The sequence below is a fragment of the Apteryx mantelli genome, chromosome 19, assembly GCF_036417845.1.
Source record: "Apteryx mantelli isolate bAptMan1 chromosome 19, bAptMan1.hap1, whole genome shotgun sequence".
Taxonomy (NCBI): Eukaryota; Metazoa; Chordata; class Aves; order Apterygiformes; family Apterygidae; genus Apteryx; species Apteryx mantelli.
The window spans coordinates 16,669,062-16,693,769 of NC_089996.1; the positions used below are offsets into that span (position 1 = coordinate 16,669,062).

The 24,708-nt window shown below is 48.6% G+C and overlaps 2 protein-coding genes across 3 annotated transcripts in view; both read right to left on the reverse strand.

Moving 5' to 3' along the window:
* Positions 1 to 1,964: 1,964 nt before the first annotated feature.
* CHMP6 (charged multivesicular body protein 6) lies at positions 1,965 to 9,428 on the reverse strand. The gene is made up of 8 exons (XM_067308475.1): positions 9,323 to 9,428; positions 9,022 to 9,131; positions 8,276 to 8,363; positions 7,586 to 7,672; positions 7,401 to 7,466; positions 7,048 to 7,128; positions 6,296 to 6,350; positions 1,965 to 4,771 (listed from the first exon to the last, which is right to left on the reverse strand). The coding sequence occupies exons 1-8, from the start codon at positions 9,383 to 9,385 to the stop codon at positions 4,719 to 4,721; spliced, it is 603 nt and encodes a 200-aa protein (XP_067164576.1). The 5' UTR covers positions 9,386 to 9,428; the 3' UTR covers positions 1,965 to 4,718.
* Positions 9,429 to 11,968: 2,540 nt separating this feature from the next.
* Positions 11,969 to 24,708, reverse strand: part of RPTOR (regulatory associated protein of MTOR complex 1) — a 171,455-nt gene continuing 158,715 nt past the window's right edge. For both annotated transcript variants that reach the window (XM_067308133.1, XM_067308132.1), the window contains 6 exons: positions 23,087 to 23,193; positions 19,813 to 19,940; positions 19,259 to 19,345; positions 16,262 to 16,378; positions 15,533 to 15,662; positions 11,969 to 13,993 (listed from right to left, as the gene is read on the reverse strand). In XM_067308133.1, the coding sequence (XP_067164234.1) occupies positions 13,925 to 13,993; positions 15,533 to 15,662; positions 16,262 to 16,378; positions 19,259 to 19,345; positions 19,813 to 19,940; positions 23,087 to 23,193 (638 nt within the window). In that variant the 3' untranslated portion in view covers positions 11,969 to 13,924. The remainder of the gene's footprint in view (positions 13,994 to 15,532; positions 15,663 to 16,261; positions 16,379 to 19,258; positions 19,346 to 19,812; positions 19,941 to 23,086; positions 23,194 to 24,708) is intronic.

The window sequence follows — 24,708 nt, forward strand, 5'->3', positions numbered from 1 at the left end:
GGGGACATTTGCAGGAGGACAGTCTGTACCGCGGCAGAATTCACCTGCTCGCCGAGGCTGAGCCTGGGGCAGAGCTCCACCGAGCGAGGGTGGATCTGAAGTCAGGAAAGGACAGGCTGCAGCAACAGCTCTCACGGGACAAAGACTTTCTCTCCGGAGAAAACAGGAGAAAAAGGCAGCATTGTCTCCACGCAGAGCTTCTCCCTTCCCCCAGCCCCTGACTTCTGCGCGGGGTCAGATGAGCTTACATTTCCACCCAAGTCACGTTAAATGCCATGGTGATTGGATCACACGCGGATTGGTGTATTTGAAATACCACAGAGACTCAGGCAACAGCTCTGATAGAAGTGACAAATCACCTATTCCTGTAAATGTTAAGGGACTGAAATTCACTGTCACCTTTGCATGCGCCGTGTCTATAACGGGTACGTTTAAAGCGATATTGTTCCGGTGGCCAGAACCTCCGATGGTGGTGGTGGTGCCGCCGCCGAGCAGCAGCCAGGCAGCGGGGCACCCTGCCGTGGGCATCCGCAGCGGGCGCAGGCGAGGGAGCGGAGGGAGGAAGGCTCCAGGGATGCTGCGTGGGGTTGGCAGAGGAAGCAGCATGAGACTCTTGTATTCGGAGGGTTTAATTAGCAACAAGCCATGTTGCCTCAACGACTTTCTTTGAGGAAGGACACTCCTTTCTTTAACTGAACATCTGGCCAACTAAAACACAGCTGGAACTGCTCCACGCTCAGCTCGCACTGCAGGGCGCCTGCTCCCACCCCACTTCCACAGCTGAGCAAGTACAAGGGAGTGTTAATTAAACACCGCACAGCTGCAGTCCCAGCCAAGCAGTAACTCCAGGCATCTCAGCCTGCAGGGAGAAGGCAGAGGGGACCGAGCTACAGCAAAGGGACTGGCTGGCTGAGGTAGGAGTGACCCAGAAACACCCCCTTGCCTCGGTCACCAGAAGAAGTGTAAATCCAAAATAATGGGGAACTAGCAAAGGATCCTGGAAACACCAGCTGGTGGCTCGAATGGGAAGCACACATGGGACAGGTCACTAGGAGAGGGCCTGTTATCCCAACCCCTGGTGGCACACTGCATTTTCGTTCTCCCTAGGACTGAGGAGCGAGAGCGAACACAGCGCTGCACGGTGGACCTGGTCCTAAGAACAGCGCGCTGCAGACACGGGCCGGCTGGAGACAGGTAACCGCTACGAACACGATGGCTCCTGCTGGGCTGCTTCAGGCCGTTGGAGAATCCCACCAGGCTGGACACAGAAAAACCGCTGAGGGAGGGGAAAAACCAGACCCCAGCCCAGGCAGCGGCAGGACAACACTGTCGCTACTGCGATCTGGACTGAGCCACAAGTTCACTAGAGCCCAGCTTCAGGGCACAGACCATTTATTTCTCAGTTTCTTAAAGGTTCCAGAATACCTCCAGCAAAGAACAGCTCGGTGTCATTACAAACACAGGCAACAGGACTGCTGACTTTCCAAACAACCCCCCTTTTCTTGGGATCCGCCCTATTACTTCTGTCCCCCAGGAAAGGCTCTGTTTCTCCCGGGAGCTAGGAGGTTATTTTACGCATGCTGCAGCCGTAGGCCCAGCGCGCCCACGCTGTTTCTGACCCCCCGGTGACAAGCAAGGGGTAGGCACAGACACGGTGCACACAGGATTTGCTTCACCTTCACCGCAACAGCATAACGTAAACGTAGTTTCTCTTTTCCATACAGCTCCAGCTCATGCACATTTTGCTCCCAGACAGTGCCATGTCACTGCTGCTGTAATGTGCCAACGGAAGAGGGATCCTAGCACATTACGCAAACAGGATTGTTATTTTCTCACACAAGGAACCAGTTCGGAATCCTCCCTGCCCAAATCTCTCCCAGGAGTAGGGAGAGAAAGTGGAGAGAGGAAGGCAACCCTCGACCATCCAAAACATTTATTGTGAAAATATGAGGCTGAAAGAGAAATAGGTGAAACCATTAGAAATATTTATTGTTACAGCACACCATAGAGGTCACGCACCACCCCTGGCTTTTCCTCTCAAGGAGACACAGTACAATCTGTTTGGTACAGGGATTAGAAGAGGAAGCTGTTGGCAACCTGTTTCAAGCCTTCCTGTTAGGACGTCAGCACACGGCCTCTTTACTGCAGTTACGAATGCAAGGAGCTGCGTTAACCCCTTCAGCACTAGCCCAGCTGCCTCTCCGGACTACAGCTTTCACCCAAGGAAAGCACTGAGCAAGAAAGCACAGACTGTGCCGGGATATTCAGCTCCCCAGCTGGCAGTTACAGGTGCTTGGCGCAGCGTCACCCCAACTTCCCCTGGGATGGTTGGCTTGTGTCTCCCTTGTTGCCAGGAGGCTCGTGGAAAAAAAACTGGGGCACAGACTGTGATGCTCTTTCCTCATCCATGAGGATGTGTGCCAACCCTATTTAATAGGGTTTACTCAAAGTGCTAGCAGCAAAAGCTGTGCTCCTAGGACAGGTCCCTTCAAGACCTTATTGGGAGAGTCCAGCATTCACTCCTATGAATTACAAATTAAATAGGGTAAAATTAAACAAGTTGACACCAAGCTAGCAAGGGACTAAAGGAGACTGAAAGAAAAACGTTCCACAAAAATGCTAAAGACACCACTGTGCTGATGAAGACAAGGCTCTCTCTGGTGGAAAAAGTGTGTATTGCACGACATTCAAGGTGGTAACGCAGAGAAGGGGAACAACAATCTCGCCTGAAGAAAAAAAAAATCACAAGGGTGTGAAATAGGATACAGATCTGTCCCATTTTAGCTTCAGCTGTGAAAACTGAATGAACGGTTGTTGTAACACGCCTGTTCCAAACACTGACTGAGGTAACTAGTGCATTTAATACATAGGCACAGAAATTATCATTTTAAGTCTACTGTGCCAATTTCAGAAAAAGTTGAGCTTGTTTTCTGAAGTTGCACACTAATTAACAGAGATAGGTCTGAAGCCTCTGGAACAGTGGCTTTAAGAAACATTAATTATGAGCTAGTGCAGTGGAAACGAAAATAGGGCAATTCCAAAGCGCACGCCACTTGAGGACTCGCACTCTGCATCCTGCCCCTCACCGCAGGACCTGGATGCCCAGTCCAGTCTTTGGAGCTTAACAAACATAGGTAAAAATAAAAGAATGATTTAAAAAAGAAAAAACGTTTGCTGCTGGCCCATCACCACTGGTTGGAGAGCAGCACTGTGTCTGGGAATATTTATTATTGTCTAGCACCAGATCACATAACCCCAAAGGCAGTCACTAAAAGTCTTGAAGGACCCTCTGGGTCTTTCTTCTGCTCTGTTGCAGAAGAAGGGATTAAGGGTTGTATCCTCAAGAATATAATAAATAAAGATCTGCAGTGTCCTGAAGAGCATCTGCAAGCTGGCAAATAAGCTTGCTTCCAAGAACAGCTAAATCTGCCTGCCACCTCGCTGGCCAGGCAATTTTCCAAACAATTCATCAGCTATGTCAACCCAAGTCCTTCTAAACCACGCTAAGTACAGAACTGTCCTCCACAGTAAAGTTTCCCCCCTAACTACTTATTGAACAGTCTTTGGAGTGTTAATTTAAGAAGCTTCATACTTCATATCTGGTACAGAATGAGTCTCATTCACCCTGGCCTGACCTTTCCAGTCTCCTACACTACGAGGAAATATCAAACAACAAGAGCTGGCAACTGGAAGCAGAATCGATCTCAGTCCACCTGAACGTTGCAGAGGTGAACTCTGACTCTGATGAGGGTGCAGAGCCACTAAGTGATGACTCAGGGCTCATAAAATAGGCAGTGGAGTCCTTGTTATAATTTAAGAGGTTTGTCAGATTTCTGTAACTTCAGCTCTGCTGTTACACTCAGCACCATGCATTACCGTAGACAGATAAGGATTCCCATTCAGACCTTGCTCTCCCTAACGACTGTCTCTGACTCATGCCCAGCGGCAGATCAGCTCTTCACCTCACACTGGAGAACCGTTTCTTTCATCAGTGCTGCTGCAGACAAATGTAAAGTTAAGCAATCGCTCTGAGCTTAGCCCAAAAGGAACAGCCTCACATGTAAACTGGTTTTATACAACGGTGACAGAGAAGAACTGTTTTCAACCTGTAGCACCAAGTGTTACGGCCTGCAGAAGCTCAAGACTTGTTGCCTTCTTTTAGCCTGACTGCATTCTGCCCGTGCCCTTATGGTGCCTCACAGGTCCTCATACCTGCCAGCCACTGATTTAGATGAGGACACGAGACAGAGTCAGAAAAGAAAAGCAAAGGGACCGAGAGGACTGAAGGCAACAGAAAGGTCTGGAGGGCTCATGCGTGCAGTGGCTCTTTCTCATAAAGCCTGATGCCATTTATAAACACACAAACACTCTAAGGGGAGGACTTCCTGTGCACTCAGAGCAGAGGCAGATTTATAGTTGAAACCAAACCTAAAGAGAGTATTTGGATTTGGAAGTTTTAGAGTTCTTGTTGTTTAATCCCGAGACAGCGCAGCTGAGTGAGTTTAGAATTTAAGTTACAAAAAAAGAAAGCACTAGAAAATAATCTTGATACAAGAGCAATAATCAGCTGAGGTTCCCCACCCTGCACAGGGAATCCTGCTCCACAATCCGCCCAGCACAGCTGGGATGCTGCCAAGGCATTGCTTGGTCCCAGCACATGCTGGGATGGCAAACTGTCCTGGGTGAAAGTTTTGTGGGGGAATCCCCAGAAGTGGGAGTTAAGATGCTGCCACCAGTTCTGGCTTTGGCCTGTTCTTGACGGGTGATGCTTCTGTGGAGGAAAGAGAAACTTGTTACAGAAACAGAATGCAAAGAATCTCCAGAGTCATCGCCTGTGAAAGAACTAAGACTCATATTCCACTTCTCCACAAAGCAACAAATGCTTGCGGAGCGCCTGGAAAGTTACTGAACTAATACAAGCTCATTACAAATAATTCTACGTATCCAATATGGCCCTCTTCTCCACACCACTCAAAGAACACTTTCAAATTGTACCCAACAACCTTAATAAGCCACCAGCACAGCACAGCACAGCACAGGACACAGATCTAGAAGAGCAAGAAGTTTTTCAGAGGGCAGAGGGGAGACATGCTTCACCACTCACCCCTTTGTTCCACTAACAGGGATTTAAATGGGGCTCAACCAGCTACATGCAGCAAGGACAGCTCATATTTTCTTTGGCCATCCTGCCATCAATGTACAGACAGGACATCTGACCCATATTTACTATTAACCAAGGACTAAAAAGAAACAACCCCCCCTTCTAATATCCCACATTTCTTCGGGACAGATTTCACACAGAGGAAATGGCTTCTTATAGCTCCTGGCTTCCATGAGCATGAAAGAAATCCAGCTTCTGCCACTGATGGCTCAGTGTCTGTTGTCCCAGGAGATGGACCCTTCTCCAGTTTGGCTTCCGGCACCCAGCTGAGTCCAGCCCTGCTTCACCATTCATCTCGAGTGCAGGCACATCTTCCGTTCGTCAGGGAGAACAGAACATCTGGTAACATGCTGTGAAGGCTCCTTCCCCACCAGGCTACAGGCCAGCAGTGCCTGTTTGGTCACTCTGTGTTCTCAACTCTCTCTCCTGCTCCCTTCTTAGCATCTAGCTGCACAAACCCAGCAGCTGAATTTCTGGGTTGCTCAGGAGCAAACAAGCACATCACATCAGATCTGTGGAGCACATGCTCCCACAGTCCTGGAATTCCAGGACTCCAGCGATTCTCATCCAACTGGTTCAAAATTACTATAGTTAGCTGAAGCAAGGTCACGAGAGCTATGAGTTGTCATGAGCCTCAATGAAATCCAGTTTTGTGCAATGTGAATGCTAATATCTGTGGTAACAAAAAAAGCCTCCCTAATTAGCAATACATTGTGATGATATCCAGGGCACCAGTTTGTATGTCAAGCAGATAGACAAGAAGGAACAAGTTCTCCTTGGAGCTTCATAGTAGAACATACATGGGGTATTCCAATGCAGCTGGTAGTCTCACAGCATGTACAAAGCGTGATTCAAGGCCACCAGATGCAACAAAAGGTGGGAAACTCAGACAAATAACTAGATACCAACCGAACAGAGCAAGAGATTAGAGCCTAGGATCCTGAAGGTAAAGGTTCAGCTGAATTTGTGTGAAGGAAGCTTTTACAGCCCACAGCAACACTGCTTTAAACCAAAAGGTTGATCCCTTCACATTTACTAGGACAACAGTTATGTAAATGAGGGTCTCAAACTATTTCATAGAGCTGAGAAGACGCATGAGAAGCCAAAGCTGCAGAGCATACAAAGAAAGTGTACCTGGAATCTCTTCTGGGAGTGGCTCAGAAGGAACTTCTGGAAGCTCGATCTGTTCCTGTAAGAACATTAAAGATGACACATGACACACACCCCACATGCCAGGCTGTGGTCACAGAGCCCTGTGCCACAGTTCTGTGCAAAGACTTTTGGGGAACAGAGTATCAATGCAAGAGATTTCACATACAAACTGACATCTGCCCCCAGAGTTGCAGGAAGAGAGCAAGGCTTTTTTCTTTTATTAAATGGGACTTAATAGGACTCCATATGAGCTGTGAAACCCCTCAAAGCATTGCTAGTTGCAAATCCTCTCCACCTCAGTCTCCACTGACCGCACATTTCCTACAGTGAAGCCAAGCCAGTGTTTGGAAGAGCCACAGGCGCTACAGAGATGGGCGGGCATGATAACATACACTGACTTGTGTTTATCTGAGCATGATCCAGGACGTTCACAGTCTTCATCTAGTAAAGGGGACTAGTTATCCAGCAAGACCAGAGATCAGCTGACTGTAGCAGACAGCAAATTAGGTACAACCCGTAAAAATAGCCCCCTTTTTTAAAATGACCCCTGAGTGCAGAGCAATTAGCTTGATCTTTGATTACGCAGGAATTGGGCACAAACAGGTATGAATGGGATCTCTGGCAGAAAGACAAACTATCAATAGTGGGGAAAAAAGACAACATCTCCCCTGTTAAAAACAGCTTCTTGGAAATGTGGATTAAAAGTAATTACAAGAACATCAGGTTAGTCCTACCTGAGTAATGGCGTTTAATTCTTCTAAAATGGCATCTTCATCTTCTTCAGTCAGGCTGCCAGCCAATATCTCATCTATTTGCTGTAAAAGAGAGAAAAAATATATTCCAGTCAACAACAGTGTAGCAACAGAAGCTCTATGGCTTATAGTAAGGCAGACGCACAAAGGAAACCAGTGTAAATGTGGGCTGAAGGAACACTCAAAATTAACAAACCTAATTTTCCTGCAGGGAACTGAGATTCAAATTCCGATTTGACTGTCTCTTAAATACGGTAGGGAACATAAGGCACACTGGACAAATTCTGTATGACGGGTTGTCTCTGCCCAGAACTACTCATGCATACAGTACGTACCCTCTGGTACTCCACAGCATCTTGGGTTTCACCTATTATTCTTTCCACTTCCTCTATTGACATAACCTGGAGAAAAGAGGCAAAAATCCATCCATAAGTAAGGTTTGCAGGGAGATAGGTACAAACATCCAGGACTCTGCCCAGTCCAAGGCAAGAATGCACTCAGCTCATTTGGTCATACACACCTGGTGCATTTTGTTCAGACATTCATTGCCTATTTTCAGACCCTCAATGACCTTCATTTCAATCTGGGTGAATTCAATATCTTGGACCTGAAACAGAAAGGAGGGAAGCATCACAGGCTGTCATGTTCCCATCATTTACCAGATACAGATTTCCAAGATCCCCAGAGAAGCTGCAAGGAGCAGGTGGTCAAGAGCCCTTTTCCTAGGGAATGGGGCTCCAATCATACCAGCTCAATGGGAAACATGCACAAAACCCCCTTAACTCAGGCAGCTGCAAAAGCAAATCCAACAGGCCTTCAACTGATTTCCTAGCTGACAGTCTAAGCTGAGGCCAGGGGTTCAATGGCCACCCCAGAATGAACACATCCATTTCTAAAATCAAGGTAGAGAGACAAGCCCGAGGAAGTTTCTACTCCACCTTTTGACACAGTGACTAAAGTTTTAGTGATTTACAAGACACAGTAGTGCAAAACCTGCACTACTGACTCGAAACATGTTCACTACTTGATTCTTTAGGGAAGAGTCATGGCGTAACTGTGATTTCAGAGGCATCTGCACTTCTGACAGAATAACTAAACCTCAATTAGGACATGAGAGTTAAAATGCAATTCCATAGAATCAAAAGGAACACACAATCCGAAAAGAACACTGATACCAAGTGCAGCTAACAGGCCACTGATTCTTGCTTACCATCCGTTCCAAGTTGCTGATTTGGTTTTCCGTTTTATCTAGAAGTTGCTCTTGGTAACGCTTCTTCTTTAGCAAGAGCATAGCTTTTCTGGAGGAAAGGAGGAGGAGGAAAACTCAATATAGAATAAAGCCAATGAGCCTAAAAAGACTGCACCAAAATTATATTTGTTTGTGTTTCGTTCTTCCAAAGGGGGTGGGGAGGAAAGATGTGCAATTTAAATGCAAACTCTGAATTGCTCCTGTGAAGAATAAGGATGAGCAAATTAATCAGAAATTCACCATCTGGTATCAGAAAATTTAGGTATGTTTATCACAGACTAGGGCTTCATTGCGCTAGATGTGCAATAGCAATGCAAAACAGAGCCTGTGCTATGAAAGGCTCATGATACACGTACAGAACAAGACATAACAACAGGCCAGGGACACGGCATCCACACGTGCCACCGACACTTTGTGGCTGAAAGGAAATAACTCCTTTTTGAAGGCCTGTTTTAAAAAAAAACCCACTCTGGGAACACAGGCAGCCTTCTCTTGATGCTACATATAGAACCCACTGCTTTAGAACTGATTATTTTTAAATGAATAATCTGCACATGCCTCCACAGCTCATTAATAGCTATGGTTCAGTAGCTCTTTCTTTGCAGACAGTTGAATACCAGACCTTTCATTCTGCAGAGACGCTACCTCCTCTCCCCGTCCCGCTTTTGCACCCAGCCGCTCCGCAGAGGCGACACCTCCTCACTTACTCCTTTTTGCCCTCTTTGAGCAGCTGCCTGGCGAGCGCTCGCTCTTTCTCCAGGTGCAGGCTGATCCGCTTCTGGTACTGCTTCAGCTTATCCCGCTGCTGCTTCAGTTGCTGAGGGAGGGGAGAGACTTCAGCTACCGCGAGCCGAGCTCCGGCTCCCTCCGCCTGCACCGGGGCCCCCCCGAGCCCCCCCCAGGCCTCACCGGAGCCCCCCAGGCCCAGGCCCCCCCCAGGCCTCTCCGGAGCCCCCCCAGGCCCCCCGGGCTGCCCCAGGCCCCGGCAGCCCCCCGGCCCCGGCTCACCAGCACCGCCTTGTCCTGCTCCGTGACGCGGCTCCGCCGCTTCCGCCCGAAGAGGTTCCCCATGGCCCCGCCGCCGCCGCCGCCGCCGCTCCCTGCCCCGGGCGGCGCGGCGCGGCCCCGCCCCCCGCCGACGGCGGCCGCGCGGGGCCCGGCCCGGCCGAACGCGAACGCGAACGAAGGCGAAGCCGAGCGCGGCGCCGCGGCGGGCAGACGCCACCTGGGGGCGCTCTGGGGGCGGCGAAAGGCCGGCAGGGCGCGGGGGGGCGGTATGGGGATGTGTAGGGGATGGGGAGGTATGGGGTGTGTGTAGGGGATGGGGAGGTATGGGCGGGTATAGGGGATGGGGAGGTATGGGGGGTATAGGGGATGGGGAGGTATGGGGGGTATAGGGGATGGGGAGGTATGGGGGGTATAGGGGACGGGGAGGTATGGGGGTGTGTAGGGGATGGGGAGGTATGGGGGGTGTATAGGGGATGGGGAGGTATGGGGGGTATAGGGGATGGGGAGGTATGGGGGATATAGGAGATCGGGAGGTATGGGGGTATAGGGGAGGGGGAGGTATAGGGGGTGTATAGGGGATGGGGAGGTATGGGGGTGTATAGGGGATGGGGAGGTATGGGGGGTATAGGGGATGGGGAAGTATGGAAGGGATGTATAGGGGTTGGAGAGTTATGGAGGGAGGTATAGAGGATGGAGGGGTATAGGGGGATGTATAGGGGGTATGGGGGATGGGGAAGTATAAGGGTATGTATAGGGGATGGTATAGGATGGTATGGTATGGGGGGAGGTATAGGGGATGGAGAGGTATGGGGATGGGGTGCAGCGTGGGGCAGGAGTGATGGGCACGTTAGTGTGTGCACATGTACATGACCCCACGTGCACGTGTGCCGACCCCACCAAAAGCAAAGCCTTAAATGGGGCGCATTGAGCCTGGAGCAATTCCCAAGCCGGGGGACCGGGGCCACGGCAGCCCCCGGGGTAATGAGCTGGGCCCCCTCTTTGGGGCAGGATGGCCCGACATGTGTTTTTTGGTGGCCCGGTCCCTGAAGCAGCTGGCCAGCGGTGAGGCCAAGCGCGGCCTGGCCCCGGGGCGCAGGGTGTCGTCCCCGCGGGGAGCAGGGCACCGCGGGGTTGGCGGGTGGGAGCACGCGGAGCCGAATCCCACTGCTGCAACACCACCGACCCGGACACGTCACGGGCGCAGGGCCTGGGCGACCATTTCAAGCTGCCCAAAGTGGTTCTACCCAGAGACCCCCGAAGCACCGGCCCTGGGTGCAGCCCGCGCCCCAACACCTCGGCAGCCGCCTCCGCTCGCCTCGGAGCCGCGCTGCCTTTGCCGGCTTTCCAACGCGGTTATTTCTGGATGCGTCCTGCCTGCAATACAACACTCTCCGAAGTGATCAAAGCTCAGTTAAACAATTAGACGTTGCAAGACGACCTGCCCCAGCGTCTGAAAACACCGCTTTTTCACTGCTGCGGTTTTGCTCGGAACAGCCTAGCTGCCAGTTTTGCACTGCTCCGATTTCCACGTTAAAGGACCAAGTTTCCCCTCCAGGGCCGGCAATTAAAAACCAGCTCTTGCGCCCAGGCCGCTGCAGCAGATGCGACGGCGTCCTGCCAAGCCGGCGCTGGGGGGAGCCGAGGCAGCGGGCACCCGCGAGGGGTGCGTTCGCGGGACCCTGGTCGCAGGTGGCATCTGTGCAACGTCTGGTCTCACGCTGGGGATTTGCACCGGTCTTGGGGATTCGTCAGCTCAGTGGCGGTCCAGTGGGATGCGAATCCAGCGGGACCGTACGAGCATCTGTCGTCGCGCTGGCGGATCTGCCCCGGGAAGGCTTCCGCTAAGAGAGACTTAAAAGCAGGATCTGAGGCATAAAACTGCACCTGCTTTCCCGGAGTGGAAGTCAGAATTGCGGTGCAGAAACACAACTTTTCCGCTCTTTGCTCAAGTCCAGCTCGGCTGGGCCTTGCTCACGGGCAATGAACCTGGGTGCCCACACGCGGCTGCGGAAACCCCTCGAAGCGCTGGGGCAAGCAGGAGCCCTGTGCTTGCACAAGCGGCTTTTGCCCAGCACCTCCCCGTGCGCCTGTCCTCTCCGCAGTGAAGCAGGCCCAGCACGTTAGCTAAAAACTAAAAAAGACAAAGCTAAAAACTGCTGGGACTCCTTGCAGGAGGGAGCTGTCCCGCTCCGCCACCCCGCGCTGCCGCCGCCCCACGCCTGCCCCAGGAAAGGAGCGCCAGGCTGAGAAGTGTTTCTGCATTTATTTTTTATTAACCATTTATTGTTTGTAATTGCCTTACTCTCACATTACAATCGTGTGTTTTGTTTTTTTAATATTTTTTAAATTTTTGTAAAATAAATAAAGATAAGTGAACTTTTAGGTAGGATGCTCTCCAGATCCTCGGTTAAATTCCATGATTGAATCTCTGCATCAGACCTGTGAAAACACAGCCCACACACACGCTTAGATGAAAGCTAAACAGGCCAAATTAGTTAAAAACCCCTTCTGCTGGCGGCACGGGCTGGCCGGGCGCGCGGGGAGCGCTGGCCAGAGCGGCAGCTTCCCACTCTGCACCTGTGCATTTTGCCAGGTATTTCTTGTTCCTTAAACAAATACACTGATATAAGTTAAAAATCTATAGTCTGTTTTTAAGCCGGGTATGTTAATTGGTTACGCGCAGAACCCAAACTCTGTCTCACCCCTTGCCGGCAAGGCCAACGCCAGCCCCTGCGCCGGTGCGAGAGCCGGGCAGTGGCGGGTCCGAGCCCGCGTGCCGCCGGAGCCGACGCTGGAGCAGCTCGGAGGGGAAGGGAGAGGCAGAGCTCCCGTTAGACCATAATTAACTTTTGGTAATCCAGAAGTGGACTTTTAGGTAGTTTTTCTTAAGTTCAAAGCCTTTGATTCGTCATCCTGTGAAGCGGCTCGCTGCCCCCCTCCGGGGAGGGGAGGCGGCGACGGTGCTCGAGGGGGAGGCCACAGCGCCCAGCCTTTGGCATCTGCTTCATCTCCACAGTTCAAGGAACCTCACCAACATGAGTGTCCAGACGTGCACATGGGATTTTGTATTCAGCTGCCCTGCAGCATGCCCGGAATAGCTACCTGGCCGCTTCCAAGGCTACTGCAGGGGCCACCTGCCTGAACACCCAGGAAAATAAAATTATCTGGTATATAATGAGCAGCGACAAGAGTTCTGCTCTTCTTGGCCAGCTAAATCAGTCCTAGGCAGTGCTTCACCAAAGAAACCTGCCCTTTGGCTTTGCCTACGCCTCCCCTACATCGGTCTCCAGATGCATTATGGATTTCAAGGGACAGAAACATTCATTACGCAGGCTTGGAAGGCGAGGAAGGTGGAGCTGGGTTTCCCTTAGATAGCCAGGACAAAGTGGTTTTGCTCTAAGCAGGATGACCTGCCGTCTGCCCCTCTTTAGCGATTTTCTTGTGCTCAGACCATGTGTGGTTTCATGCCCAGTTCTGCAGGGACACACAGAGGAGCCACGACCACATACACACGTGTGGACACACGATGTTTGTAGCTGCATACATACAGCTGCAAGGGTGCAAATACTCATGTCCATCACCTAGCTGAACTTGAGCACATCAGGGTGAGATGAAAGCCTGGGGTTCGAGCCTGGAGCCTCCCTTGCTGGTGTGCAGAGCTTCCAAGCTGTCACACGTGTTTGTGGAAATCGCTGTGGGCGAGAGGACACTGACTGCCAAAGTAACTGTGACTGCGATACCCCACGTCCTCCAGCCCCCTCACCCGCACCGTGCGCTTGGGTGGAAAGTGGTTATGTTAGTGACTTGCTCCAGGCTTGCTGGGACGTTAGAGATGTCCATGTTCTTTTCTCCCCTCTTTTCCCGGTATGTGCAGCTTTACGGCATGGTGGCACTGTGCCCTGCTCCTGTCATCTCCTCAAGCCCCTTTCCTCAGGATTCCTGCTTCCCCTTGCCACCACGTCTCCCGACTGATTCTTCGGTCTCTGCTTCCACTGGAGATGAAACTGCAGAGAGGACAAGGTTTACGTAGAGCAGATGCCTTCCTATCTCCTCCTGCCACACTCAGGGGGGGCAGGAGCAAGTGCATGGTCCTGCAGATGGGCGGCTCGGTCTCGCTGCCCTGTCCGAGGGATCACTGTTTGGCACAGGCTAGGCAGCAGCTGGAGGGGTCCCATGGTCTGGTCAAACGCACAGAGCTGTAGGTGAGTCTTGACTTCACTCCTTAAAGCAACCTACGCTCCAGCAAAACAAAAACAAAGACTAAAACGAAAAGCCCTTTTCAAGGGTATTGCCTCATCCGGTCCTTCCAAGCTCAGGACCTGTGTTTCTAACAGAGAAGCCAACCACTGGAAACAAAAATAAAATCATCCTTTTCTGTAGCTTTAAGAGTATACAGCTGAAAAAAAAAATTAGGAGATTGTCTCTCTTCTCCTTGTCAAAATCATCAGTAGCTAAGTCGGAAAAAAAAATATGTTCAAGTTATGGGTTGCAGCAGCAGCCAACACTAAACATTCAAGTCGATAATTTCACTATGTACATTATAGGTGAGACACGGCCCCGTCCGCTGGGACTCCCTTTCTCCAGTGACGCTGCCCTGAGCCGTTATCTGATCCGCTTCTCCACTGAGTACACTGAGATGTAGTAGTCATTGCTTCCGACTGCCAGATGAGGCTGTGGAAAGAGAGCAAAACAGGGATAAATGTTCAGGTGTTACGCAGTAATGAGAGACACATCACAGAGAAAATGGTAATGGTCGACATTTCCAGCAGTAGCACCCAGATGCTAGAAAGCTCTTAAGTGCATCTGCCAACGCAGCTCTGACGACATTTCTGCCAGCACCTACATCGTGTCAGCGAGTTATATGCCCCTATTTCAGCCAGGGGGAAAAATTATGGTGACTATTAGTTGCCAAACTCTAACATAATTTTTCTAAATGACTGCAAATTTGCTAGTTATGAACAGTGTCCTGGACTGAAAATTAGCATACCGCTCTTGAAAGGGCCAGGAACAACTCTCGCCATGGAGCTCTGGGCTAGACGGGGGTTTGTTTGTTTGCATATTTAAAAAGCAAGATGATTCAAGTGATTAGCCACTTCTTTCTCTATCCCCCACACTGCAGGACAGCAAAATCACTGGTTGGCTTTCTGCAAAGTGACCTTTCAAAACCAAGGAGGAGATAAGCTCTTCTTTAACCCTGTTACCTTCAGGATATAAAGTGCATATAACCTAGGCAGAAAAACAAATTTCCCTTTCCCAGCCCAGCCAATACCAAATCTCAGCATAGACTATTTCATTCCCCCTCTCCTCCAGGTCCTTTATCATTCCCACTGCTCTTTCCCTTCACATATATTTGAGTTCTGATGCACAGGTTTCTAACACAACTGCCTGTTTACATGACTTCTTTAATCTCTTCCTGTTTTTCCTGTCCCTTCACATTGCTTTTTTAGTCTGTCTCCTTCGCTTATTCTCATCTCCGAGTGAGCAGAAGTCCATAATGCAGATGGGCACTTGCCTCCTAACTAAGTAGTGACCAGACCTTCTCTCTGACCACTACTGCACAGTCAGCTCAGCTGTGACATATTTAGGAACTTCCTTTTTACTCCGATTCACTCTATATTTTTTCAGCTTATGCCTTTAATTTTTGCAGAGCTCTATTTTTTTGACATGCAGTTTTTCTGCTGCACAGCACTAGGTCTTCCAAAAGTGTTACATAAGAGGCAGCGTAAAAGCAGCCCCAGAGACGCAACGGTGAGCCTCCTGTCTGTAAACACATTAAAAATCTGCAGGCTGGAATTGCGAGATTGCACCTCTCCCATCAGCTCCAGTCAAATTCACCTTGGAGAATTTCTGTGGCAAGAACTACAGAGCTAAGCCGGGATGCAGCCCCAGAGTGATGGAAGGAAACGGGAACGGTATGTCAAGTGCACCCCAGGTGAAAAGGGCTCGGCGGTTGGGGGCTCTGTGCTAGTCTTAGGAGCACATCATAAAACAGCAGCACTGGTTGTACCTCCAAAGTGGCCCTGTCTGAAACAGCCTGGAGTACAAGCACTGAAGGACCTGGGCTGCACAGCCAGGCTCAAAGGACCCTCAGAAAACTGGGACGGGGCAGCACGCCTTTGTGCTAGAGGAGTCTCTGCACCTTTCCCTCTTCCAACACCGACATTCACCCAGAAATGCAAATTCCAAATTCCAGAAAGAGCGAATACAGACCCAGTGAGGATGGAAAGCCAGGCAGCTGATGGCTCCAACTCTTTGACCCATAAAACCATCGTAGTATTTGATATTGTTGATCAGCTCACCATTTCCATTGTAGATTGCAGTGAACTGATTCATTGAGCCACTGAAAATGAACAAAGAGAAGCTGGTGTCACTGAGAACGCTCTGGTAACACTGATATTGCTGCTTACAGACCCATCCCTAGTTGTGGAGACCTCAGTTGCTTATTGGACTAGTGTGCAATGAGTTCTTATAAGGGGGGAGACCGACTTTAACTGTAACATGGCAACCTCAGTACAGAGAGATTCACAGAACAACTTGAACCACAGAGTTACCTGTTACAGTGTAGGACTGAGACAGAAAACATGAACAGCTGATGTACGCATTCGCTGAAAATGGATTCCCCAGCAACCGTGAAGATACATAGCTGTGGAGCAGGTGCTGGGCCCTGCTCAGAGCCCAAACATACACATGATATCCTTGAACAGGAATCTGCCGTAAGGAGTGAAAGACCATACGCCTTTACTCCAAGTCACCTGTGCAGAGGTTTCACTAATGCATGCAAGGGATAAAATACCTCAGCTGCAAACATGGGAAAGAAGCTGCACTGTTCATGGTGAGAATAAACAGAACAAAACAAAACAAAGCCCCATGAATGGTGATTGCAGAGACGAATTGTCCTCTGTCCACTCAAGGGATGCAAGGGGTGAAACTAGAACTTACCACGCAAAGAGGTTGGCTTGTGGGTGAATGTCAAGAGCCGTCAGCCCCTTGACTATCTGAAGGACCTTCATAGACTCTGGCATCCTGGGGTCAAAGAATCGCACATCTCCGTTTACACTGCCAACACATGAATTTTACAATGTCAGGCTGTCCCAGATCAGATCCTACAGCTCAGGAGAGCAAGCCGTATGCCTGTCTGTGAGTTGACCGCCTTGATCAGCAAATTAGGATAAAGAAGAAGTGCAGCCATGCCCTCTCTGTCAGGGTGACTGAATTCCTACTGACGTCACTTATACTCAGTACCATCCACAAAGCATTAAGTGCTGTACAAACAATTTTGCCTCTGCCCTCAGGAGTGATCCATTATTACTTTTATCACTTACAGCTCGTCACCGACTACGAGTACCTTCACTGTTATGTCATTCTCAATACACTAAGCTACATGTCAGACCCAAATTCCTTCTCCTTTTCACAGCAGAAAATTGTATTAGAACAATCTAACCAGATGGGCTCTGCTGGTACCATCCATTACGCCAACTGTCTGGACACAGATGCACAAGTCCGTGCTGTCCAAAGTACTCTGTGGACCCAGCATAACAAACAGTGCTTCATGCTCAGGCTATGTGTCAATCCTACTAATGACTTTACTTATTAGGGAAGAGAAGGTGGGAAAGCAATAGTGGTAGTAGAAAGATACTGTGCTTAGTAGATCAAGCACCTTTCAAATACAGATGATTTCTTATTGTTAAGTGATCTCTGAAATACATCAGTAGAATCAAGCCTATTAGAAGTGAAGAGGAGGCGTCTTGTTCTATGTCCCTGGAACAGAAGACTGAAGTTTTTGCTATGGTACATCTGCTCTTACTTGCTTCTTAGAGGACACTTGTTGACCAGTGTAGGAAAAGACAAACAGGAAAGTCTCTTATGGAAACTAAATTCAAAATCAATTCACCTGATCTTATTCTACTTAGCAGAGAAGTAAGGCCTTTGGCAGGACAAACTGTACAGTATTTTTTTCAAGTCACTGATGGCTGTATATGACTGTGAATCACTCTACAGAATTAAGAACAAAGCATTAAGATACATATTTCCTTCAGTCTCTTTACCTCTGGAATTTCTAATAGTGATCAGAAGGCTGTTATGCAGGATTATTTATATCCTTATTAAATGCTGTAATTCCTGCTGTCACATAATTAAATTCAAGACAAATTAAACTTCAGGTTGATTTAGATCCTAAAGACTAGATGGAAATATTTTTTGAGAGAGATCAAATACACAGTAATTCCATTTCAAGCTTTGAATCTTACTAAGACTCGAAAATGGTTCTGAATGCACTGGAAGACCAGGCAAGAGCTTTAAAATGGAAGCATAGTTCTGTGGTGTGAGGAGCACATATGAGAACACGGTCTTAACAAAGTACGTCCCAGCAGAACAGCAACTGGTGCTTCAGCTAATAATTAAAATAAGTCAACACCAGCTAAGCTACTAAACCAGGATATTTGGAAGACGTTTAAGGACCTTTTCTAGCAACACTATACAACTCATAGAAGCAGACCTGCTGATTAACTGGATGCAGTTGTCAAAAGAGAACAGGGAAAGACCCTGTCCTGATGTCCCATTTAGCTGCATGCTATCACTGTAGACTTCAACAACCAGGAAAAAAGTCTAAGATACATTTGCCAGGTGCATGTTATCCCATTATTCCACTTTAGTATTTTGGAAGAAGAGCTCCTGGTGAACTGCTGGTGAGCAGGAAAACCCCATGGTCGCACTAGCACATAGATCAAAACGGCTGAACAAAATATCAAGTAATGGAGCAGTGCCAGTCGGTGGAGAGCTGCAGAATCTGGGCTAGAATTGCCAATCTCGTGTTATAAACGCCGCTCTCTGGTCCGATAAAAACTTTCTCTGTGATTTTACTCCATAAACACCACAACGCCTTGACGTTTTTCAGGAAATTGTTACACCAGAACCAGCTATATCCTAACATTTGTTTTTCTTGGACACTGCGGCCAGCCGAAGGAGAGACTGAACTGGGAACTGGGGGAAACGGAGAGCAGGGTGGCTTGTCTTAACACACCCGCTTCCTGCGGGATGAGACCAGACTGGTCTTCTGAACTGCAACATTTTCTTGTACTTTTTCAATCCTGAGCAAAAGCACCATTTGCTGAGAAGGGCAGTGAGGAGATGAAAAACGAGCCTTCAGACTAGGGCTGGCCAGGCACACAGGCCTGACCCCTGGGATGGCTGAAGGAGATTACAGAGAGGAAGATTAAAAACTGTAATATGTGAGCCTGACAAATCTGGCAGCTGCATCACTTAAGCCCCTTTCCGAAAATCTTGATAAATTTTTGCTGGCCCATCCCCCACTTCGGGAATGTTCTACATCCCAGAATATTATGTTTTGTTTTCATTTTGTAATCAAGAAAAAGAGCCTCTCTGTGCACAAACAGCGGCTTTATGACAATAAATTATATTCTGCCGTTCTTTAATGGCTAAAAAAAATATATGCTGCTCTCTGCGCAGTATTTACCAGGCAGCAGAAATGGATTTATGTGTACAAAATTGCTAGACGGTGAAGTAATCCCACACAGCAATATGCCCAACAGATGCAACATAAACCTCCCTCCTGCTCGCGCTCCATCTCCCACGACCCCACAGAGCTGCTGGCAGCAAGGAAGGACACCCACAAGAGGCAGCGTGTCTAGCTCAGCTTTACGGTTCGCTCGATTCCTCCCTCGCATGCTTCGTGATAGTAATTTCAGCGCAGATACCTTCTTGTTTACTCTTAAGCCTCCCTAACGGGCTCCCAAGGAAAGCTTCGCATTGCTTCGCGCCTTCTCTCCACCAAGCCTGGAGCAGGAGTTAGCAAGCGAGGCGAACGTCCAGGCAAAGCGCTTTGCCCTCTCAGCTCCTGGTGCACCAGCGGCAGATTTTAAGCAGAAAGGCAAACGGTGTTTAAAAGAAAACAGCTCGAGCGGCAAGTGCCCTTTTTACCTGACGCTCATGATGTTGCCCTCGGGGTGTTTCTGCAGGTAGGCTTTCACCACCCAGGCTGTGTGCTCGCGGTAGGTCATGACGCGGCTGAGGAACAAGGAGAGAGGAGAGACGTTTCGAAGGGAAGGAGGAGGAAGGCGAGGACAATCGCCGCGGGCCTCGGAGAACAGGGGCTGCAAAGCCGACGGCTTTGGCCTCTTCTCCGACGGTATAAGGAGAGGGGGAGGATCTGCCTCCGCTTGCAGACTCCGTCACCGAGTTTGGGGGCAGGACATGGTCTCGCCCAAAGGGCTCTGCAAGGCCCTGAGATACCGGGGATCGGGCAGGTCCTGAGCAAGGCTGGGAGGCGAGGGAGCCTCAGGGAGCGAGACCCGGATCACAGCACCATGAAGGCCATAAAAGCACCCACGGAAACGGTGACATTTTCTCCAGTAAGATATTTCAGTCACTGAAGCCAAGGTCAGATTGCTAAACTCCTTGGGGGCTTTGGGGCCTTGAAACCAAGGGAGGTTGGAGCCCCGGCCGGGCAGGGGCTGGGGCGGCACCGCCGTTACCATTCGCTCAGAGCCATCCTCCTGTCAAAGACGCGGATGGAGCCATCGCCCAGGCCAGCCACGATGAGCGATCGATGCGAGTCGCACGAGAGGCTGGTCACGCAGCTGTCCGCGCCCGTGGGGATGTCCTGGGGGCAAAGCACATGCGAGGCAAGCTCAGAAGGCGAGGCAAGCTACAGCCCAGAAGAGAAGACACCAAGTCGGTGCGAACATCTCCAGCAGGGATGTGATGCTTTCTGCCAGGCCCGGAAACGAGGGCGCAGGGATCCTGGGGATTGTGGTCACTGCTAGAGCCGCAGTTCCCAAAGTTTATCCCAAACTCCCAGACCCAGCTTTTGCAAATCAATCAAGCATTATAAACCAACATCAAAGTGAGGTCTATTTTAGGAAGGAGGAATTCGTATAATTCTCTAGTAGAAATACCTAATTAATTAAAATAAATGGCCAGAGGAATTGTTTCTCCATAAACCATCTTTGCTGTGTGCAAGTTGCAAATGCTACTGGAATGGCAAGATGAACAGTAAATATTTGGAAGAGACAAGCCATATAAGAAAGCAAAACTGGTAGAGCTGTATATAAACACACATATAAAACCAAACATAGACTATGCGACAAGCAATACCATCTATGCAAAATTCTGCTGAAGGAACAAGCCTGCAAGGTATTAGATCTTTTTGTGCATCAAGTGAGCACCCAAATAAGTTCTAGGAAGTTATTTAAATGCTTCTCATAAAAGAAGCTTTAAAAAAAACCCCAAAAGTAGAATGCAAAACAGATCAAATAATAGTTTTGTTCGGAGAAACATTTCCTAGTCAGTAAACCCAGGTCTAACCGGCACAATAGCAGACACTCTGGCAGTGGAGAACCCCTAGCAGTAACACATATATTAGAAGAATAGCTTTGTACAACGAGTCTTTTCATTTCACAATATTGTGCAGGACAAAAACCGTATTTGCCCCCTGGAAACAATAAAATGATTTTTTCCCCTTTAATGATAATTGCAGCCGTTCCAGGAAATGAGCTTTCTTTCCGTTTCATTTTTTAGCCCTGAGCTCTCTTCCTCCCTTCAGCAGAAGCACCACTAGATCCCTGCAGAGCCCCTCTGCTTTGGCACAAACGGGCCACATGAAGCAGAGCACCGGGCCCGGCTCCCGCAGCCTTAGCGCCTACCACAAGGTCTGCGTTCAAGGAGGGAGATTCAGACCGCCAGGCCCAGGCAGAGAGCCAGCAGCAGCCCTGAGGTTCGACTGTGTGACCGTGACCTCTCTTTTCTGCACGGACAGCGCAGGAAGCCACGTCCGGCAGCTCCGGGGTGCTGGCAGTTGTGAAACGGTTCTGGTGCTCTTGGACAACGTCATGATAAACACGCAAGTCTTCGCCAACACAGCGAGCTGCCTGACTATCATGCAATGCCAAAGTCACCTATGTAACATCAAGTGAGCCAACGCCGTGCCACCCATCAAGCCCTGCTTTAGGACCCTGTGGCAAGCAGAATAGCTCATTAGCAGCCAGACACTGCATACGTTTAAAGATAATGACATGGAAAAAGACAACTGGAGCTTGCAAGGACAGCTGTGCTGGGAACCTATCCTGCATTCTTACTCGAATGCTGCAACTTTTCCCCTCCTGTACTTGCTATAAGGAAAGGAATTGCTTGGAATAATGTCTACAACTGTTATGAAGAGAAACAGTTTCAGTTAAAATAGATAAAAACTAAGCAACATTTTAAAAACAGGATAACAATCAAAGAGGCACTTTAGACTGCATTAGCTGATTTCACACTTCCATCCTATTTTTGCTTCTGTGCATATTCACCTTTCTTAGTTGCTATTCACAGCCTTAGCTGAGTGAAGTAGCTGTTGGCTAGAGGCACCTAACTTCAGGGGCTGTTTGGATAGTTATTCTAACTGCCTAAAACCAGATCCTGCCTTTGAAGCAGGAACAATCAGCTGAAGTGAAAATGAAGTACTTGCTTCTTCAGCTACAACCAAAGTGCTTCCAGAGATGCGCTTTTGGTAGTTCAAAGAGCGGGGAGGCACCTTTTTTAGCTTGAATTACATAGCTTCCCTGCTCTTTGTGCTGACTTTCAGCTTGCCAGTGTTACTGAGTCAGGAAGTTTCAATCACTTGAATTTCAACAAAACCAGTCTTTGCAATTAAAAAGGAAACAGCATGTTTTTAGATAATTTCAGTACAATCATTAATCATCATCACTGAGGAGATTTTCACCTTCTGAATTTTGATGTTCCCTAATTTACATAGAAAAAATAATAGTGAAAGTAATTAAGATCAACTCCAGCTTAATTATGCTACACTGCAGGGTCAAAGTATCATAATTAATGTTCATCCAGGGGTAATTAATTTCTAGAAGCTTTGAAGACTTCCTTTTTCCTCCAGCATGGTGACTTCATTCTCACAGACTTGCTGCTTCTCCCTACAATTCCTAAAAACATTTTATTTGACTACAATCAGCATGAATGCTTGCACTGTCTTTTCCCCATCCCACTGCACAGGGAAATAAGGCTTTTGTACCGCCTCGCTTTAAAGGTGAGATGCACTCAGTTCTGGGAATAGCAGCGAGCCGCAGAGCGCTGCCAGCAGCTCCCCAGCTGGAAGCGGAGACTTTGAGGGAGCCCTCAGCAGCCTCAGCGACATTGTCGGTGCTTTGGTACCTGGCCCACATGATGCCGGGCAAACTGCTGCTCCGAGTCACACTGGCCTCAGCTGGCAACCCCACTGCCTTCACTTGGTGTGAACCATGCTTTCCTGAAGACAGGAAGTATGAGGGTAACGCCATTCCGTAATTAGCTGTTTGCTTCCCAGAGAATTAGAGAGATGGAAGTAGAAAGTCTGACTGTGCTCTACCACCTACCCAACTCACCATTTAATTTTCTCAAGATATTTTTATACTATTTCAATTATATGTTAATACAAAAAAACGTATCAGTGGCCTCTTGCCTGCCCCTGGATTGCACAGACCTCACCTCTTCTAAGCACTATCATGTACTGTTCAGAATACCAGCAGCAACTTCCAGGAAAGGTCTGAAACACTTACTAAATATTTATGTATTTTTATTTATCTTGCAACATGATTCTGAAGCTGGAAAGCAGGAGATCCAGAAGCAGGTACCTGTCAGCTCTTCACACACAAATTCTCAGCTCCTTTGGCAGTGCAAGTGATAACTCACTGCATGAGATGTGGGCTGGGAGTCTGCTAGGAGACCGGTATGTTCAGCCGTAGGGAAAGGTAAATGGGACAAATACACAGGTTTTACCTGTACTTTCATTTCTCGATCTGTGTCCCAGATCCGGATTATCCTCACATCTCCAGACGTCATAAGGAGCCCCGTTTCTTGCTCCCAGTCGACTACCATTCCTGCTCCTAAGATAAAACACAGGCAGGACACACAGATTAATTTCCCTGTCAGCACAGGCAGAGCAGGACTGAGCAGAACACCAGGTTTTGTGATCTTATGCTACAGAACACTTTATTGTCATTAGAGGAAATTTAAAATTACATACACACACATCCATACATCCTCCAAATGGGATCAAATCAGCTGGTTCTGGATTTGAGTCCAAGATATGTCTTTTACTTCTTGGGTAGCTTGAATGCTTAGAAAAGTCTAGGTCCAGGTGGCATCTATAGGTAGGTGAATATAGTCTTGGTACTTTGGGAAACTACTGGGGATTTCTACAGGAGTCCTAATAAATTATCCACCACCTTATGAGAACATCAGACTAAGTGATGATTGAAGTAGACTGAACTGGTGACATTGCATGCAGCGTGACCTGAGACCCTCTGGATTACCCTGATTTCTTATTCTAATAGAAATATGTGGCTAAGAGGAAATGTTTCTAAACAAGGAATAGCAAAGTCATTGCTGCAAGATACTGAATTAAATAGCTTGGTAGGAGTAAAAAACCATTTGCTACATGGACAGATAAGGAAGAGACCGATCTACAATTACACTAGCTAAAACACATTTACAAGAGCTCTTCATCCTCATCCTTGAGGGCACAAGCTGATTGCTAGCTGAAGTCTAGAAGAAAGCGCCATCCATGCTGTAAGAGAATTACAAGGGATTTTCTATCCCTGAAACACCTGACACGGGCACCTGCTTACAGACAGGTTGATAGATTGTATGAACTAATGAACTTTCTCAGTATGGCAATTTCTAGAGAAAAAATAAGTGTGTTTCACCTCTTTTCCCAGTTTGCGGATTAAATGTCCAAAAACCACCGAGTGAGCTGACTTTCCTAAGTACAGAGCACACGAGGATCAGAACAAAACAGATATTTTGGACTTAGGAAACCCCTGACTGGTGGGGGTAATCTCCAAGGAACAATTCTTGCACATCTAATTAGAGGGACTTCTTTGCACCACCTATGCGCTACCTGCACAGCGCCTAACTGCTTTGCTTTGAGCACAGAGCTGTACACCGATTATCTTTTTCTTCTTACACTGGAAAGGCTGATTGACCCCAAATCTGTGGATTTTCCAGGGAGTTTTTACTCATACTTTTAAAAAAAACAACCCAGAAGCTCTACACAGGGAACCTGAAGAGAATTTCAGTTTTTGCACCTTTGCTTTCGTTTTCTTGCACAGGGTTGTCCCCTTGGCAGAGACAGAAGCGGCAGCTTCTTTCCTTTCAGAAGCAGTGTTTCACTGTCTCTTCCGTGCCAAACTGCGACTCTGGTGCTGAAGGAAAGTATTTTATAACCACATGCAACTCGGCGTCGGAGACGACTCTGCAGCGCAACGAGGGCCGCAGGCTCGCTGCTCGGAGCCCTTCACCAGGGCCTTCGTTGGCGCTCCCGCGTTTCTGCTCCACAAACTCTCACAGGAGAAACGCACAACTAGCTTGTCCAAAACAGGGATAAATGTGAATTTGTC